Source organism: Heterocephalus glaber, unplaced genomic scaffold, assembly GCF_053883595.1.
Source record: "Heterocephalus glaber isolate CG9 unplaced genomic scaffold, H.glaber_assembly_v1.0 deba00000676, whole genome shotgun sequence".
In the NCBI taxonomy this organism is placed as follows: domain Eukaryota; kingdom Metazoa; phylum Chordata; class Mammalia; order Rodentia; family Bathyergidae; genus Heterocephalus; species Heterocephalus glaber.
The window spans coordinates 21,748,171-21,767,042 of record NW_028258156.1 but is presented as its reverse complement, the minus strand read 5'-3'; the positions used below and the strand labels follow the sequence as shown (position 1 = coordinate 21,767,042).

General features: G+C 36.9%; 1 protein-coding gene across 6 annotated transcripts in view; it reads right to left on the bottom strand.

Annotated features, from left to right (window-relative positions):
- Cog5 (component of oligomeric golgi complex 5) overlaps nt 1–18,872 on the bottom strand; it is a 316,280-nt gene that overhangs the window by 196,629 nt on the left and 100,779 nt on the right. For 4 of the 6 annotated variants that reach the window (XM_087206494.1, XM_087206496.1, XM_087206499.1 and 1 more), the window contains exon 7: nt 1,455–1,511. The exons of the other annotated variants lie outside the window; for them this stretch is intronic. In XM_087206494.1, coding sequence (XP_087062620.1) covers nt 1,455–1,511 — 57 coding nt within the window. The remainder of the gene's footprint in view (nt 1–1,454; nt 1,512–18,872) is intronic. 6 annotated transcript variants of the gene reach the window in all.

Here is an 18,872-nt window from a genome sequence, read left to right as displayed (position 1 = left end):
GGTACCAAAAAAAAAACAACAACCTGACAATGATTTTTCTTATATGACACCAAAAGCATGAGAAAAAAATAAATCATACTACATCAAAATTTAAACACCTGTATATCAAAGGACACAATCAACAGAGTAAAAATACAACCTACAGGAGATATTATTTGCAAATCATGTGCCTGATAAAGAATTAGAATATATTTTCAAAAACAGACAACTAAAAGCAACAATATAAAACTTGATTTAAAAATGGCCAAAGGACTTGAACAAACATTTCTGCAAGGAAGAAAGACAGGTGTTTAAAAGCACACAAAGATATTCAACATCCCTAATCATTAGACAAATGCAAATCTAAACCACAATGAGGTATTACTTCACACCCACTACAATGGTAACTACTAAGAGACAGTAATAATGCCTATGGTAAAGATGTAAAGAAATTGGAACCCTTGTGTACCGTTGGTGGAAATGTAAAATGGCATAATTATCATGGAAAACAGTAAAGAGATTCCTCAAAAAAAAATTTTTAAGGGGGTTGGGCATAGCTCAGTGATAAATTGTGTTAGCATATGTGAAGTCTTGGTTTAATTTCCCACATCACAAAAATTATTTTAAAACAGAATCAATTTGATATAGTTTGGGATTATACATAAAAAAGCTCTGAAAACAGGATCTCAAAGAAATATTTGCACATCCATGTTCACTGAAATATTACTGGCAACATTCAAGAGGTAGAAGTAACATAAAGGTCCACTGACAGATGAATAAATAAAGAAACTGTGGTATATAAACACAATGGAATATTAGCCTTTAAAAAGAGAAAACACTGTCACAGGCTACTACACTGATGAACCTTGAAGGCATTATGGTCGGTGAAATAAGTCAGTCACAAAAAGAAAAACACTATATATGATTCCATTTATATGGGGTATCTTGCTATGTTTGTTAGGTTGCCATCACTGTGACAAAATATCTGAGTGAACCAACTTAAAAGGAGAAAAAAGTTATTTGGGCTCATAATTTCAAGGTTTAGGTCCATGGTCACTTGGCCGTTACTTTGGGCTGGGATACCACAGAACATCATGGAGGGACAGCATGGCAGAGGAGTCTGCTCACTTCTTGCCAACTAGGAAGTGAAAGACACCCCACCTCCTAAACATGCCAATACCTCCCAGTAGTGCCACAGGCTGAACAAGCCTATAGCTTACAGGCCTTTGAGGACACTTAAAATCCACACTGTAACGCAAACAATAGTCAAACTCTGGAAATAGAAAGTAGAGGAGTGGTTGCCAAGGGATGGGGGAAGGGACAAATAAGAGCTTGTTCAATGGGTACAGGATTTTATAAGATGAAAGAGTTCTAGAGATGTTGTATTACATGAATGTAGTCAACAGTGCTAATAAACAGTAAATTGTATGTGCTTCTTGCAACAATAAAAACATAAAAGTGTTGGTGAAACTCACACACATAGGTGGTAGGAATAAATTGTGCAGCCTCTGTGAAAAACAGTATGATGGTTTCTGAAAAGAGTAAACATAGAATTACCATATGGTCCACCAATTTTGCTTCTATGTATGTATACCAAAATAGTTTAAGTAGAAGAAGCTTGAACAGGTATTTGTAAAAACATGTCCATATAGCATTATTCACAATACCCATGACGTAGGATGAGTAAATCAATAAATTGAAGAAAATATAGTACTGTACATAGCTACAAGACACTATTATTTGACCTTTAAAAGGAAGGACATGCTCTCAGGAGGCTAAGGCAGGAGGATTACCCTGAGGTAAAGACCAGCCTGAACTACACAGCAAGATCCTGTCTCAAAACACCACAATTAATTAATTAAAAAAAGAAGAAAATGCTGGCATATATTACAGGATGGGTGATCCTTGAAGACATTACACCAAATGAAATAAATTGCTCACAAAAGGACAATTACCATATGATTCCCCATGTCTGTGGTACTCGAACTCACAGACACAGAAGGTAATCTGTGTCAGTGGCCAAAAGAAGGTGAAATGCACAATTGGTGTTTAATGGGTACAGATTTCAGCTTGGTACAGATGAAAAAGTTCTGGAGCTAAATTTACATACTTACTGTAATAGAACCATCCACTTAAAACTGTTTAAAGTGACAGATTTTGTTATGTATATTTTATCACAGAACTTCCCTTTATTTTGCTGTTGTTGTTTTCTTGTATTGAAGAGTGAAGCCAGAGCCTCCTCACTGAGCTATATCCATAGTGCTTTTCATATTTTTTATTTTGAGCTAAGGTCTTGCTATGTTGCCAAGTTGCCCATTCTGGGTCCAAACTTGTGATCCTCTTGCCTCAGTCTTTCAGAGTGCTGGGATTACCAGACATGCATTGCCCTGCCTGGCAAGAGCTACTTCAAATTTTATTGGTCAAGGTTTTTTTTAATGTTATTTTTTGCTTATAACTAGATAAAACTAAAAAGGGGTGTGGGTGGGAGGAAATCTCAAAACAATAGAGGATTGAAATACAGTTGGCCTGAGGAAAAATGTTGGGCTCAGCAAATGTCATCAATTCTCAGTGTCTAATAATTAAAGCACACAACATGATGTATTTCTAATGCATATACATATCACCTTTAAATGTCATTTCAAGAAATGAATGTCCATTTTCAGTAACATCTGCACTGATAAAAAGAAGACATTCCAATGACATTATCTGAGGTCAAAGAGCAACTATTACCCAAAAACTAGATGAGTCAAGAACCTGAGATCTGAGTTTCACTTCTTCATTTTTAAGGCCACACATTTTTGGTCAAGGTATTTCTGAGCTTCACTTTGTTCCTCTGGTGGTCAGTATGAGTTTCAAATGAGATATTTGTGACATTTTAGAAAACATGAATGTTTTACATTAAGTTCAAGGTATTATCATCAGAAATTTCATTAAATGAACATAGGAAACATGGGGATATATTGCCATATTCTGACCTCTTTCCTACTTTACTTTACCAAGTCCCCTCTCCTCCATATACTTCATTCCAAAAAAGATGAATATCCAGCCCCAGTGTGTTTTCCTTATCATTAATCTATTATATTTGGACAGCATAGTCCTAATGTCATTTATTTTAGAACAATAAGCTAAAATCTGTTGCCTTGGCATCTTAAATAAAAGATTAATATTTTGGGGGAGGGGTACTGGGGATGGAACTCAGGCCCTCACGCTTGTGAGGCAGGTGGCAGTACCACTGAGGTAAATCCCGGGCCCAAAGATTAGGAATTTTTATTCTTGCTTATGTGATATTATCTGCTGAAGATAAAAAATACTGGTCCCTGGAAGAGAATTAAATGTCTTCCTTTTTACTGAGCAATTATTACTAAATGTCGATTTATGACAAGTGTTCTTTTAGATCCACTTAAAGATGAGAGACTGTGATAGTGAAACTTAATTGCCAACTTGATTGGCTTGGGAGCTGCCAAGGGATTAGTTAAACCCACTTGTCGGTGTCTCTGGGTGGGTCACAGAGGTGTGACCTCAAGTACCATATATGGTCCCTGCCAGTTCCTCTCTGGCACAGTTTTTGGCTCTGCTTCTCTGGCATCATGACCTACACAGTTTGATTCCACTACACCTTTCTGCCATGATGTTCTTTGGAGCCAGTCAACCATGAACTGAATTCTCTGAATCCAGGAGCCAAATAAACCTTTCCTCATTTAAGTTGCAGGAATCAGATATTTTGTTTAGCAATACAAAAGCTGACTAAATAGAGACTATGAGTTTTAATATGCCTTTTACTTGTGTTTTATTTACTTTTATTACTTGTTAATAACTACGTATTTCAATATGTATTTCAAACTACAATAGGATCAAATATTCCTTGTGCAAGTGGAAATTCTTGCTTTGTCATCACAGTAGTAGGCAAAGTATTTTTTCACTGCAGTTGCTGCAAGTTGTCAAACCAGTATTCACTTTTCCTTTCTTCATTACTAATGAAACTCCAATTTTGTTCAAGTTAACAAGGTGCCTAACTAAATAAAACTTTTATGATTAACATGTCTACTGGACACAGTTAATTTACTAGAGGTAATCAATTAGATATATATTCCAGTCTACCAAAAATGTCTGAAGAAATTTGACTTCCTCAAGTACTCAACACCTTTTTTTCTTGCACTTCTTTTTCCTACCTGCAAATTACATTAGATACCTAAAGGTGTAGCAATCTTATTTAGGCCCTATAAATGAAAATTAAGAACAGCAATGTTTTTAGTTTCTTAACGTATTTTCTGAGCACATATACCACCTCTGGATATTATATGGAAAAAGAGGAGTCTGTTATTTCTAAACCATTGGATAGCACAGTTTATGTTATTTGCAGTCAAACAAAATACTTGTACATGGTACTTACAAATAAGAAATTATAAACTATGATTTAAGTGCTTGAAAAGAAAAACCTATGAGAGGAACTATAATTTAGATTAGAAAGTCAGAAAGAAGCTTTATGAGGAAAATAAATGCACATCTCTTGTTCCAATAAAAACCTGGCTCTTCTCCTGCAACCTCTCAAGTGATGAATGTTTTCTCCTTGATCCTTTGTGTTATTTGGCCTGGAGGTTATGTACTTGTCCACTTTACTTCTCACTGATACTTCCATTATCCCTTCATCCTTCCTAAGAACCCCAGCTAAGACTCACGTCATCAATCTATGCCATTTGTTACCACTTCCTAACCTCTTGTCCCCTACTGATCTTACGTTACTCAACGCTAGAGTTCCTTGCTACTGAAGGCCATGGTCATATCTTAAAGACATTCTTGGGGGAGAGGGCAATGCTGGGGACAGAACCTACGGCCTCATGCACCATGTGTGCAAGGCAAAATATTTTACCACTAAGCTACACCCTCAGCCCAAGGATAGTCTTCCAGGAATGCTTGCATGTCTTTCCTGCATCATGAATTTTTCCCTTCTCTTACTGAGTCATTTCCATCAGCATATGACCATGATGTAATTTCTGCACCTTAAACAAACCAAATAAAAAACTTTTGGACTTCATATCCCTTTTTAGTTACTAACAGATTATCTGCTATGCTTTAGAGCAAAATTTCTCCAAAATGTTATCTGTATTCTATCTGTAATATTTCTCTTCCCACTCTCTTGAAGGTACTGAAAATAGTCCTAATATTGCCAAAAAGCTCTTTTCTAAATATGATACTTTTTGTTTTTACTAAAAAAAAATTCTATTTATAAATTTATATGTAGTGGTTAGAAAAACTTTTTATAAATTATCTTTTTCCATCAATTTGATTAAATTCTATTATATTATCTATTATCATATACAAACATAAGTAATCGTAATTATAAAGTACATTATGACAGGGCCAGGGATTTAGCTCAGTGGCATCATGCCTGCCTCACAAGTGCAAGGTCCTGAGTTTGATCTCCAGTACCAAAATTAATTAATTAATACATTATGACTATGATAACTATAAGATATTTGTTATGATTAATTATAATAAGAAATTGTGACCTAATGTTTTAAATCCTTTTGAGTTTTCTAAATAGACTATCATATCATCTGCAAATAAAGACTGTTTCTTTCTTTTCAATTTTCCCACTATTTTTTTCTTTTCTTATCCTACTATCCTGGGTAAGATATCTGGTATACTATCAGTAAAAGCTGAAGTAGTAAATATTATACTTGTTTTATAAATATCCATAGTCAGGTTGAGGATACCTGCTACTATTTTTTACTTCCCCATAAAACTACTCTTCACTTAGTATTCTCCATTCTATATTTTTAATAAAAGATGTCAAATATATCAAATATTTTACCTCTATAGAGATGTTTCTGCTTTTTAAACTGTCAGTGTAATTAATCAATTATTTTTATCTTGAATTAAATTTGCACCCTCAAATAAACCCAACCCTCTCCCAATGTTTTATCTTTTTAAGCACTGCCAGATACCGGACTTCTGTATTCTGCTCTCAGAACAAAAAAACATGCTTTTCATGATTTATATCTCAAGGCTAGAGTTTTCTGGGTCCTCAAATTCAAATATGCATAAGTAGCTCATCCATGGCAGACTGGAACCTTTTTCTTGGCTTATTCAGGAAGTGGAAGCTTATATTGAAGAGGCCAGAAGAAATACCATTCTGGAATTGTTAGTAAAATCCCCACAGTTGTACAAATTCAAACCTGTGAGGCATTTCCTTCAAGGGAGTATGGACTATACTTTACCAAGAACTAAAAAACTGAGCAAAAGACAAAGAAATTCTGTGTCAAATAGTTTCAACAATGGAGCATATGAGAGTGGGGGAAGAGAAAGTCTAGGTCTAGAGAGGTAAATGGCAAAGCTGGGACGCTATGGACTCAGGGACCAAGAGAAGGACCTGTGCTTTTGCTGGACAGTGCCTCAGCCTCTAGGATCATTATCATCCATATCCTGTAGACTCTGAATGTATACCCTCAGCCCCAGTATCCCCTGTGAATTTTGTAACTCATATCATCTCTTGAATACCTAAAAGGCATCTCAAATTTAGGATGTGCAGAATGAATAGATACTTTCTGCATCAAATGCTCTTCACCATAGTACTCTCCATCTCAGTAAATACATGAATTATCCAATGTCCCATAAAACATTCTCATAATGTCCTTGAGAACAAAAACTTGGCTTCTGTAGTACTATTGCTTAAAGCAATATCTAGGACATAGAAGCAGTTAAATATATACTCTAATCCTAAATTCTTCAGCAGAAATCAGGAAAATAATTAAAATTTCCAGCAGCTATAAGATAGTCCAAATTTTAGTTGTTTTTCCTATTTAAAAAAGCTGAGAAAGTGCTGGAGTATAATAAAAATATATATATTTGGCCAGGCATGGTGGTGCACGCCTATAATCTCAGCATTCAGGAGGCTGAGGCAAGAGGATTATGAGTTCAAGGCTGGCCTGAACTACACAGCAAACAGAAACAAAATAATATATTGCCTGGCAATTTAGTAGAACCCTGTCTCAAGATTATAAAAGGTCAGGGATATAGTTTAGTGCTTCCTGGGTTTATCCTTAGTTACACCAAAAACAAAACGAAACAACAAAAACAACCCTAACCAACAGGGCTGTGAAAGCTTCTGAGGTGGGGGTCTGAGGTACCAGGCTGGAGGGTGAGCTACCAGAGAGGCATGGAAGCACTCCAGCTCCCACCCACATGTCGCCCTATACAGCTCTTTCTTCTGCCTATGCCTAAGGTGTACTCTTTAGACTAAACTGTAAGAGTACACTGACAACTTGTCTGAGTTCTTTGAATTCCATTAGTCTTTCTAATAAATTATCAAATCTGAGGACAGGGTTCTGGGAACCCTCTGAATCTGTAGCTGGTTCTACATAAGTACGAGTGACGACCTGAGATTACCAACTGGCATGTGAAGTGGAGACAGCTGGATGGGACCAAGCCTTTGATTTGTGCATTAAATCCACTTGTGGAGACAGTGTCCAAACAGGATTAAATTACAAGGACACCTATTTGGCATTAGAGTATTAGAAGTGATGTAGGAAAAGACACCAATGTCAGAAATGATTTACACACAATTCAGGTGTGTATATTCATATATATACACACCATATAGTAGACAAAATAAAGAAAGGTTAGAAAGAATTTCCCTTAGCCACACACACGGTGAGCAAAATATATGTTTGGGACCGTGGTCATGATCATGAACCTAGAATTACTGACTACAGTCCTACAATACTCAGTTGTAAAACTGTTAACAGTCTTACAATGTACAATTACACGGACTTCCAAACACTTCATTTAAAGCAGGTTCTGATATGCAAAAGAGAAAACTGAGTGCTAAAATCTGAGAAGGCTCTGCCATTAATGAGAAAGAATTTAACCACAGTGAACTGAGTACTGCAAAATGCTAACTCATTTTTCATCCCTAGATTTTGAGCAACCATGTATTTCCTGGGCCTGCCCTGTTAACCTTTCATTGCCAATAAATGGATCTTAGGGAGTGTCTATTTGCTAATAAAGAAAATATTACCAATATAAAGAATTGAAAAAAATCAGACCCTCAAAATTCAAAGACCCAATTCAAAAATGGGCAGCTGAAATGAACAGACATTTCTCAGACAAAGAAGTAAAAGCAGGAAATAAATATATGAAAAAATGTTCAACATCACTGGTCATTCGAGAGATGCAGATGAAAACAACACTGAGATTCCACCTCGCCCCAGAAAGAACAGCTGCTATCAAGAAATCAACCAATAACAAATGCTGACGGGGCTGTGGGGAGAAAGGAACCCTTCTCCATTGTTGGTGGGAGTGCAGACTGGTGTAACCACTGTGGAAATCAGTATGGAGATACCTCAAAGAACTAGGACTAGAGGTCCCATTTGACCCAGCTATTCCCCTACTGGGTATCTTCCCCAAAGAATTAAAAGAATCATACCACAGCAATATATGTGCACCCATGTTTACAGTGGCACAGTTTGTAATACCTAAGGTTTGGAAACAGCCCAAGTGCCCATCAACTGGAAACTGGATAAAGAAGATGTGGTGTTTTTATAAAATGAAGTACTACTCAGCCATAAAGAACGAGAAACTATAGAGTCATTTATAGCTAAATGGATGCATATTGAGGCCATACTCTTAAGTGAAATAAATAGGACACACATGTGTAAATACCGAATCGTATCTCTAGTGTGAGAAACTGAAAGTGTAAATAAGGAGAAAATGATTAAAATGAATAATTGATAATTTGAAATGGGAAAAGGTCCAAAGGGGTAGGGGTGGCGGGAGGGGAAGGGGAAAGGGAAGAAGGGAAAGGAAAAAGTATGAGAAAGAAAAAAAAAAAGGAAACAAAGTATGTAAATAGGGAAGGGTGGAGGGGGTGAAGGGCGCATAGGTAATGGGGGAAAAATAAGAACTAAGATACATCATGTACAGGTACAAACACCCAATGATAAATGTAAATGTATTGTATACCTAAAATGAACCAATTAATATATAAATAAATTTTAAAAAAGAAAATATTACCAGACAATGTGCTTATTTTTCCAACACTAAATTGCTCTTATCAAGGTTTCAAATGATAACCTATAAGAAATTTAATAATCCACTCTTTTTAGTCTCACCCTTTACCTCATTTTCAAAACTGTCTTCATACTGCATCTAATTCCAAGCCTTTCTAGAATTCCATGGGATGATGTTCTGCTTCTTGGCTTCCCTTCTCCAAGTATCTATGGTTCCACTTTCTACCTGCTTTCCATATTCCAAAATTTTATTAATTTCTTCAATCTACTGGGTCTCACATTAGTTCTCCTGGAAGGTTTGTGCCATTTTAGTCCATTACTGTCATTTTAATGAGATTTAAGGAGGAAATAGAAATAAGCTATGCATTCACTCCCATGTATTTGACCAGTATTAATCCAGAGTTTACTTTTCAGTCCACCCAGAATACCAGATAATTCTCTCTAACTCCAAATATTTGTATCTTATTATCTCCAAACACTCCAAAACCTTACCTATTAATACTCAGTTCAAATGTTACCTACACATAACATCTTTTCTAATCTCCCAAACTAAATAATGTATCTATCTTCTGAATTTTCACAGCATATTACTTGTTTCTTTCCTGGCATTTAATTAGACCATATGTGCTAAATCTTAATGACTAATGCTCAAAAACCCCCCCCTGCCCAAAGTTATTCGCTTCACTATAGAACACTTTAAAACCCATCAATCAATCATTTATTTAGTAAAACAAGTTAACTTTTAAATACAAATATTCCACTCAGCAAGACAGCAGAACAGGAGGTCACTTACTCATATCCTCCCACAGAAAAATTCTGCACCCATCCATAAACTAAAGTCTCTGCAGGAGCCTCGGGATTCAGGTAAGAGGTTCTGAAACGCTACAGAGTAGCCCAAAACACAGGAAAGCTGTTTTGAGGGAAAAGGCCAGTACCGTACCTAGATAGCAGACCTGAAGATCATATTCTGGGAAACAACCCTACTCCCAAAGGGCTACAAGCCAGTTTGGCCTTGAGCCTGCAACCAAAACCATCTGCCAAAAGGTCCAGGAAAAAAATCACGTATACTAGTAGAGTACCTTGACTAGAAGAACTGCCTGCCTTTCCAAACTGGTTCTAATGGTACATCCAAGTTACCCTGCAATTCAGATCTAGCCCTTTCAGCAGAGATCCAGCTTAAAACTGCTCTTAGAACTGCTATCAGAAGGACCCAGATGGAGACTCACCCAAATCTTGAAGCCTAGGTAATCCATGTGAGTCTCCATGAAAGGACTACACACAACAGATTCTGATGGGCCCAGTCTGAGCTCTAGCCAATGACTACAGCAGGGGTTCTGTCCCATCTCTCTAGGAAACTGCTGCACCTGTAAAGGGTAATATGAGAAGGCACGATCATCTGGACCATTATGACAGGATTCTGGACTCAGGTCCCTGGCTAGCTTTTTCACACAATGCAGCTACCTTCCTGAATCTTCCCCAGGGCCCTCCAGGCCAGAGCTCTGGATACTTGTGGCAAAACTGGGCATATCCAACTTTGGATACTTGTGGCAAAACTGGGCATAGGGAAGCTTCTAGTGCTTAAATGGCTGTGGGTCCAACAACAATCTGCTAGGATAGGCCCAATGAAGAAGGAAGAGCACAAAATGCCAGACTGTGAAGACAGAGTAAATATATAATTTTTCAATGTACAGACATTTATGTATGTCTACAAGCATCAAGAATTATCACCAAGCTGACAAAATACAGTGCCAGTATTGAACTCCAAAACAACAGAGATGTGTAACATTGGATCAGGAATTAAAAACAGCTGTGTGAGATGTGTAACGTCAAATGAAGAATCAAAAACAGCTTTTTTTTTTTTTAAAGTTCAATCAGTTGAGGATGTAGTTCAGTGGCAGTATGTTTTGCCTAGCATATATGAGGCCCTGGGTTCAATCACCACTATAACCAAAAAAAAAAAAAAAAAGCAAAAAGTTTGGTAAACTTCAAAGAAAATACAGAAAAACAATTAGAAATTTAGAGAAACTGAAGTAATTTTTAAAAATCAAACGGAAATTCTGGAGCTGAAAAATCCAATGAACAAAATTAAAACGGCAACAGAGCACATCAATAGAATTGATCAAGCTGAAGAATCAGTAAGAGTGAAGAAAGGCTATTTGAAAATACAAAGTTACAGGAGGAAAAAAAGAAACAGAACAAAGAAAGCTTATGAGATCTAAGGAACAGCATCAGAAAACCAATTATTTGAGGCAACTGAACTGAAGAGGGAGTACAAAAAGAGTAGTAGAGAGGCTTATTCAAACAGTAACAGTAAACATTCCAAACTTGGTGAAAGATATAAATACTCAGATATAGAAAGGTCAAAGAGCACAAATTTGATACAACTACATAAGACTATTAAAAATACATAATAATCAACGTCTCAATAGTCAAAGGAAGAGAGAGGATTCTGAAACCATCAAGAGAAAAGCAAACAGAATTTCCAAGCTGAAGGTGAGGAAAGAAATAAGATGATATAAACAGGGCCGGGGATTTAGCTCAGTGGTTTCGCCGCCTGCTGCGCAGGCGCAAGGACCCAAATTCAATCCCTGGTACGGAAAAAAAAAAAAAAAGATGATATAAACAGAGTACTGAAGGAAAGAACTGCCAGTTAACACTACTGTACTCGGCAAAGGCTATCCTTCAGAAATGAATGAGAGATAAAGACCACCCAGACAAACAAAAGCTGAAGGAATTCAACCTATTTTATAAGAAATATTAAAGGAAGTTCTTCAAGCTAAGGTATTATTCCTCAAAAAGATAAAGTTTTCAGTATGTTACCCTCTTTCCCTGAAAATAAGACCTAGCCAGAAAATAATCAGCCCTGAAAACTAGAGATCAAAAATGCCAGCCCCAATCAGCCTCTCCTTGCCTTAGCTGTCACCACTATTCTCTTACTCAGTGGCTACGCAGTAGGGCGTGTAAGGCAAGGCTGACTGGGGCTGGCACTTTTGATCCATGGTTTTCAAGGCTGATTATTTTCTGCCTAGGTCTTTTTTTTTTGAGTAAATATGGTAGTTTAATAAGACTCCTTTCCTTTTAAACTATAATCTTTAAACAAAGCATATATGACATTTAATAGATAAGGAAATGACATCTTACACAATTTCAAGGACTAAGCATTTGGCCTCTGAGGAGGAGAAAAAATATGGATGTATGTACTATGAATAATTTGTAGATGTTTTTAAAAGCTTTCAAATATTTATATACATGCCCTCAAGATAAGCATCAGGGCAACAGCATACCAACCATATTATTTCCCTACTTTCATATGTATGCCTCAGGTTATAAAAATATTTTCTCATCTTCCAAAAATATTATCTCATCTTAAGTTTACATTAATTTCACCTTTTAAAAAAGTCTAAAAGTGCAAGGACCCGAGTTCAATCCCTGGTACCAAAAAAAAAAAAAATCTAAAAGGAACAAAGTTATGAAGTTATACCATGCAATTTATCACCAATATACAATTTAAGATTATGACCATTTGAAGTAGATAGCAGATCAAATAGTATGCTATGATGACGTACTTCAGAATATGCAAACTTGAGGTTTTAAAAGTCATATAAAGGAGTATCAGTAAGAGAGAATGGGATCCAAACATATATTTTTGGAAAATACTGTAATAAAACAGTTGACCTTCTATTATATCTCCCTAGTTCCTTAGTCAAATTCCTACTATCTTTCCAAGCTTGAGAGAAGTCTATTACACACAGTAATGTAGAGTTTTCCTTTGTTGCTGCTCCATAAAAAGAACATAAATTATATTTCTCAAATTGTATCATCTTTAAGTTAAAAACATTACTTCAGGAAAGAAAACCCACAGGGAAAATATCTGCATAAATAAAACAAATGTCCAAAAGCTGACAAATAAACAATATGCTATATGTGTATGTATGGGTCATCTGGCAATAAAAAAGAATGAAGTACAGACACATGCTACAAAGTGGATGAACCTTGAAAACATACTAAGTGAAAAAACCATTCATGAAAAATCACACAATGTATTGTTCAATAAAATGCTCAGAATAGTCAAACCTATGAAAACAGAAAGCAGATAACTGGATGCCTGGGCTTGTGTGATTTGGGTGATGCCAAGAAGGGGAATGAAAAGCAACTGCTAATGGGTACAGAATTGCTTTGGGGGTAATGTACTAAAATTAGATTTTGGCTACAATAGAACAACTCTAAATACTAAAAAACATTGGAGTATAAACTATAAATGGGTGAATTATATGGCTTTAATTATATCTTAAAGATATTAAAATTACCTCTGGCAAAAATATCTCTAAAGTAATATAATAAATATTATCATAGAGAAGAGATCTAAAATTATCTTGCTAATTTAAAAAAAAAATGAGTTTGCTGAGTCTTCAAATTTTTTCTGTTAAAAATCCTAGCCTCATTTTGTGGTGGATTCAATCTCTTCCTTTTATCAGGGAGTTCAGAATTTCCCCTCATGTTTATGTGCCATGAAGAACTTATGACAACTGTCATAACTGTTTTCCTCTCCATCTCATTCACAGGCTCTTCTATAACCAAACTAACACATATCTCACACAAAATATGGTTGGCAGGGCGTGGTGATGTGTGCCTGCAATCCCAGCACTCCGAGAGGGTGAAGCAGGAGAATTTCAAGTTTGAACCAAACCTGGGCAACTTAGTGAGTTAATGAGACTCTGTCTCAAAATAAAAAATAAAAAAGGGCTGGGGATGTAGCTCAGTACAAAGGCCTGGGTTCGTTCTCCAGTACAGCCTAAAAAAGACAAAAAAACAGGAATGGAGGGAAGGTAAGAAGGGAGGGAAGAGAAATGGAAGGACCTACACAGGATCAACTCAATTACTATAAATATGTGTAGAAAAAGTCCTGGTTCTTAACTTTCAAAATGAGGATGAACTAAATGGTCTCTTTCATCCCTCCCATTTCTGTAAATGTGTATATTTTATACCATTTTCTGGTCTAGTCAACACTGCAACAATTTTCCTGTGCTCAGTAAGCAAGTTGGTTACATGCTAGAGCAGCAAGTTAACCACAGAATTTATTGTTAAGAGTCTAAATTATTCAGATATATTTCTCTATAGTTTAAATTATTCAAGTCCATCTCATTATCCTTTCCAGCAATAATTAAAAGTAAGCAGTCAGCCATGTAAAGTAGCACAGAACACAGTTCAGGATTTTAAAACTATAAGCTGAAAGATCAAATCAGTTAGTTATCTGTACTGTCCTCAGTTATTTCCCACTCACTTCAGCCCTACTTTTCAAAATTATACCTGTTCTTTCACACACACCCCACTTCATAAAACCTGTCTAGATTGTTCAAAACAGATGGTCTGTCTTAACCATTGTAGCATATTATTAATACCTTTAAGAAAACTCTTCTGTATCACTGGGATAGCAATTTCCACATTGAAAACATGTAAAAATTGAACTGACTGAATTGAATAAAATGACTCTTTTGAGCAACTGAAAACAATTTAACAAGTACCAGTGACAAGTACTTCTTTTTGGCTTCTGACACTCACATTGAAAATTATTCATAACTCTGACACTAATAAGTTGAAGCTAACAAAAGTTTGTGGGATTATAAAAACAAAACAAAATAAAAATTCCAAAACATTTTGGCAGGTCTTTGTTAAATTATCATTTAAAACGGTATGTTTTCAGAAATTTCACTGAGAGACAACAGGATTATTTCCTAAGATAAAACTAGGGTAGTTTACCACAAACTATAAAATACTTAAGATTATTAAATTTTTCAACACTTTTGTTGAGTTTAAACAAACTACTGTTTGCAAGTGGATTTACTATTAATTCCATTTGAAACTTAAGTAATGACAAATGAAACAACTTTGAGACTGGAACCCCTTACACTGGTTGTACCTCCGAGCAAGCCTTCTAAGAACCCTCCCTACCACCCATATAATTTCAAAGGGCAAACACGCGTTCATATGACAGGACCAAATTTGACTAGTTTAAGAATCATTGTCTAAGACAAGATATATCAGTCATAGTCTTCTATCTTCAACCATTCCTTGAATTTCTCAAAAATATCTCAAGATTCTTAATGTAGCACATTCAAAAATGGTTAAGTGCTAGGATCTACAAGAAATAATTCAGTTGCTTAACCAAGCTTAAATTGACTTTTAGTACTGGCATACAAAGCTAATTTCAATTTTGAATGAATAATAACCTCAGTTTTAGAGAAGGCAATCAACTGGATTCGAACTACACTGCAGAACCAGAACTATGTATGTCTAATGAGGTAACAGAGCAATAGTTTGTCATTTTAGGCACACAAATACTCTGACAGCCACCCTCCAACATGATTCCCCAATGATTCTTATCTCCTGCTAATCACATGCGTCTGTATAATCTTAGGGCTGGTCTATGTGAATAATAAAATATGGCACTATGACACACATGATATGTCACATTTGAGATTTGATAATGTAGAAGATATTGTGGCTTCTATATAGTGTACATTCATGTTCATTCCCCTCCCTCTTCCCGACCCTCACACTCATTCTGAGAGAAGTCATACCAACAACCACATGAGTGAGCTTGAAAGTATACCTTCCATTCCCAGTCAAGCCTCCAGATCACTAGAGCCCTGGCTGATGCCTTCAACACAACCTTGTGAGAGATCCGGAGCCAGTAGCACTCAGCTATCATCTCTGGGTTTTGGACTTTTACCTTAATTAGCTATTGCTGGCATGACAAATAATAACAAAATTAATGGCTTTAAACAATACAATTTATTATCTCTCAGTTCTCTAGGTTGGAAGTCCTGTATATTCAACTAGCTTTCTTGTGAGTGTCACAAGACTGAAATCAAGGTGTTCACTACCTCCTTTATTTACTGAAGGCTCTAGGGGAGAATCTGCTCACTTAAATTTTTCTTGTATCCAGCATATTGTTGGATCTTGCTTCTTGATTCATCCTGCCAGTCTGTTTCTTTTGATTGGTGAGTTGAGACCAACTCCTTATCTCTTTCTAGGATGTCCTTCAGAACATTTTGGAGTGCTGGTTTGGTAGTCATGAATTTCTTCAGGTGTTCTGTGTCATGGAAGTATCTTTTTCTCCACTGATTTTGAAAGATAGCTTTGCGAGGTACATCAATCCAGGAAGGACGTTGTTTTCCTTTAGGGCTTGAAATAATTCATTCCAAGTTCTCCTTGACTTGAGGATTTATGTTTAGAAGTCTGCTGTGAGTCTCATGGGGTTTTCTTTATAGGTGATTTGTTTCTTTTCCCTAATAGCTTTTAATATTCTGTTTTTGTGTTGAATTTCTGGGATCTTGATTATTATATGCCTTAAGGTAGATTTTTTTTTTTTTTGTATCATGGCTAATTGGAGTTCTATATACTTCACTTTTCTGTATGTCAAGATCTTTTTCCATGCTTGGAAAGTTTTCTGCCATTACTTCTGTGAATGGGTTTTTGAGAACCTTCAGGAAATGACTACCTTTCAGAGATGACTTCCAGGTATAGCTAGCTGGCTTTCGGATTTTGAGTCAGTTGCAAAATCCTACCTTTTCAGTTTATTGGGGGTGAGAAGTTGCTGCCTATTTGGCCAAGCCCCTGGTTCTCTGGCACTGGCCTATAGCATTGTTTATGACCTTTAGACAATCTCAGTCTTGGCATACCAGGAAGAACAACTGATTAGAACAATTACGTCACCTTAGCTAAAGTAGCACAATCAGCAATAACAATAGCATCAAACACAGACTAGAAAATGACAAACTGTGGTAACTATTAATTTGCCACCTTTAACCATATGAACTATATTTGCGGTTATTTAAGAAAATCGAAAACCACAAAATTGTATACAGAAAGCATGCCCTCAATGTGGAGATTTTACCCTCTGGGAGAAAATTTAAAAGAGATGGGGGCGGGGAGAAACAGAAGAAAAGGAAGAGATTAGAAGCAAGGCTAGAGGACAAAGATTATGGGAAACTGGTGAAGAAGACAAGAGGGGAAGAGAGAAGGAAGAAATAAAAACAAGAACAGAACAACAACAACAAAGACTAGAAACAATGTTCACACTCACATAAAAATAAGAACAAACAATTAAGAAAGAACAACAACAAAAAACCTCAAACAAACAAGAAAGAAAAAAAGAAGGAGAAAGAAGGTCTACTTCAGGGCATGTCTCTGCTATCACTGGTAGAGAGAGCCCAGATCCATGTTGATTAATCCAAACAAGTCAGCCACAGAGTTATGATGGAGTAGTGGATCATGCCAGCGAGCCTGTATCTTTAGTTCCACTGAAGTTCAGGCTGGTTTCTGGCTGTGAGGCTGTAACACTCTGTGTGCCTCCTGCCAGTATGAACTTGGTTCCTTGACCTCCTGTAGACTTGAACTGGGTTCCACCTCACCCTGACACTGTGAGGTGCCAGGTGGAGCCAGCCCAAAGCACTCTGAGTTCCAAGCTCAGTTGACCCCTCTCCAAGATGGCTACTAGCCAATCGCCCTCTCCTGGGGGAGGGGGATCTGAACCCAAATAACTCACCAGCCACTACAGTCCGCTGTGTCCACTGCTCTGTTCCACGGGTGTGTTTCTCAGTGGAGGCCTCTAGGGTTGCTAGTAGTCACCATGCATCTGCAGGTTTGAGCTACTCCTCCCACACAGTGAGTCAGGGATCAGAGAGAAAGTGCTGCTTGCCACCTTCTACTTCTGCGTTGAAGTCTCTCTTCACTCTCCCCATGGGCTTCAAATCTTGCTTCAGATCCTTGCTGGGTCCCAAGGATCCATTTCCCTCCTTCTTCTCTTCCTCACGTCGCTACATTCCAGCATCTGGACACCAAATCTCAGAGAAGCTGTTTCTCTGCTATTTACTACTCAAACATCTTCCTGGAAGTCTCACTCAGGTTTTTGGCAGGACTGATTTCTCCATTTCCTTATATTCTCATCTCACTTGCCTTTGCTCATGTCTCCCTACCTCCATCTCATACTTTAAATCTGTCTAAACACCTGACTGTCTCATCTCTTCTGATTTCTTCTGGGAAAGGTTCTCAAAGTTTAAGGGCTCCAGAATTGGACTGCACCCATGCAGGTAAATCAGGATCATCTCTTCACCTCAAGATCAGCTCTCTTAATCGCATCCTGAAAATCTCTATTGCCTTGCAGTATCACATACAGGTTGGAAATAGGACATAGACATCTTTAGGGGGCTAGTATTCTCCATACAATAGCTTCACAAACAGTATAATTTAATAAATAGTTATTGTGAAAAACTTTTCATTTATTTTGTTACATAATAGACAATTAATATATATGCCACAAAGAAATTTATCTTGAAATTATTAACCAAGATATACCATTATACATAAGATATACAAAATATCACATATTTATATGCATACATACATATACACACATACACACATACACACATACAACCTGACAGGCATTACACTAAGCATTTTTTTTTTGGTACCAGGCATTGAACTCAGGACCTTGCACTTGCAAGGCTGGTGGCGGCACCACTCACTAAGCATTTTTTAATAGAGTACACCATTAAATGTTGTCAAGAACTATATTAGCTACTTTGTTGCTGTTGGGTTAAAATATCTGACACCCTACAACTTGAAAAGAAGTTTGTTTTCTCTCACGGTTTCAGTTGAATCAGTCCTTAGCCAGCTTCAGGGCAGAAACAGCATGGTGCAAGGGCATTGTTGAGTAAAGGTGCTTCACCCATGGCATCCAGGAAGCAGAAAAAGAACGGTAAAGCTCCTGCTCCTCATGACCAGGCCCCACCTCCTAACAGCACATTCAGCTCTGATTAATGCGCTGATGAGTATAGCACCTCCGTGATCCACTCACCTTCCAAGATCTTCATCACTGAA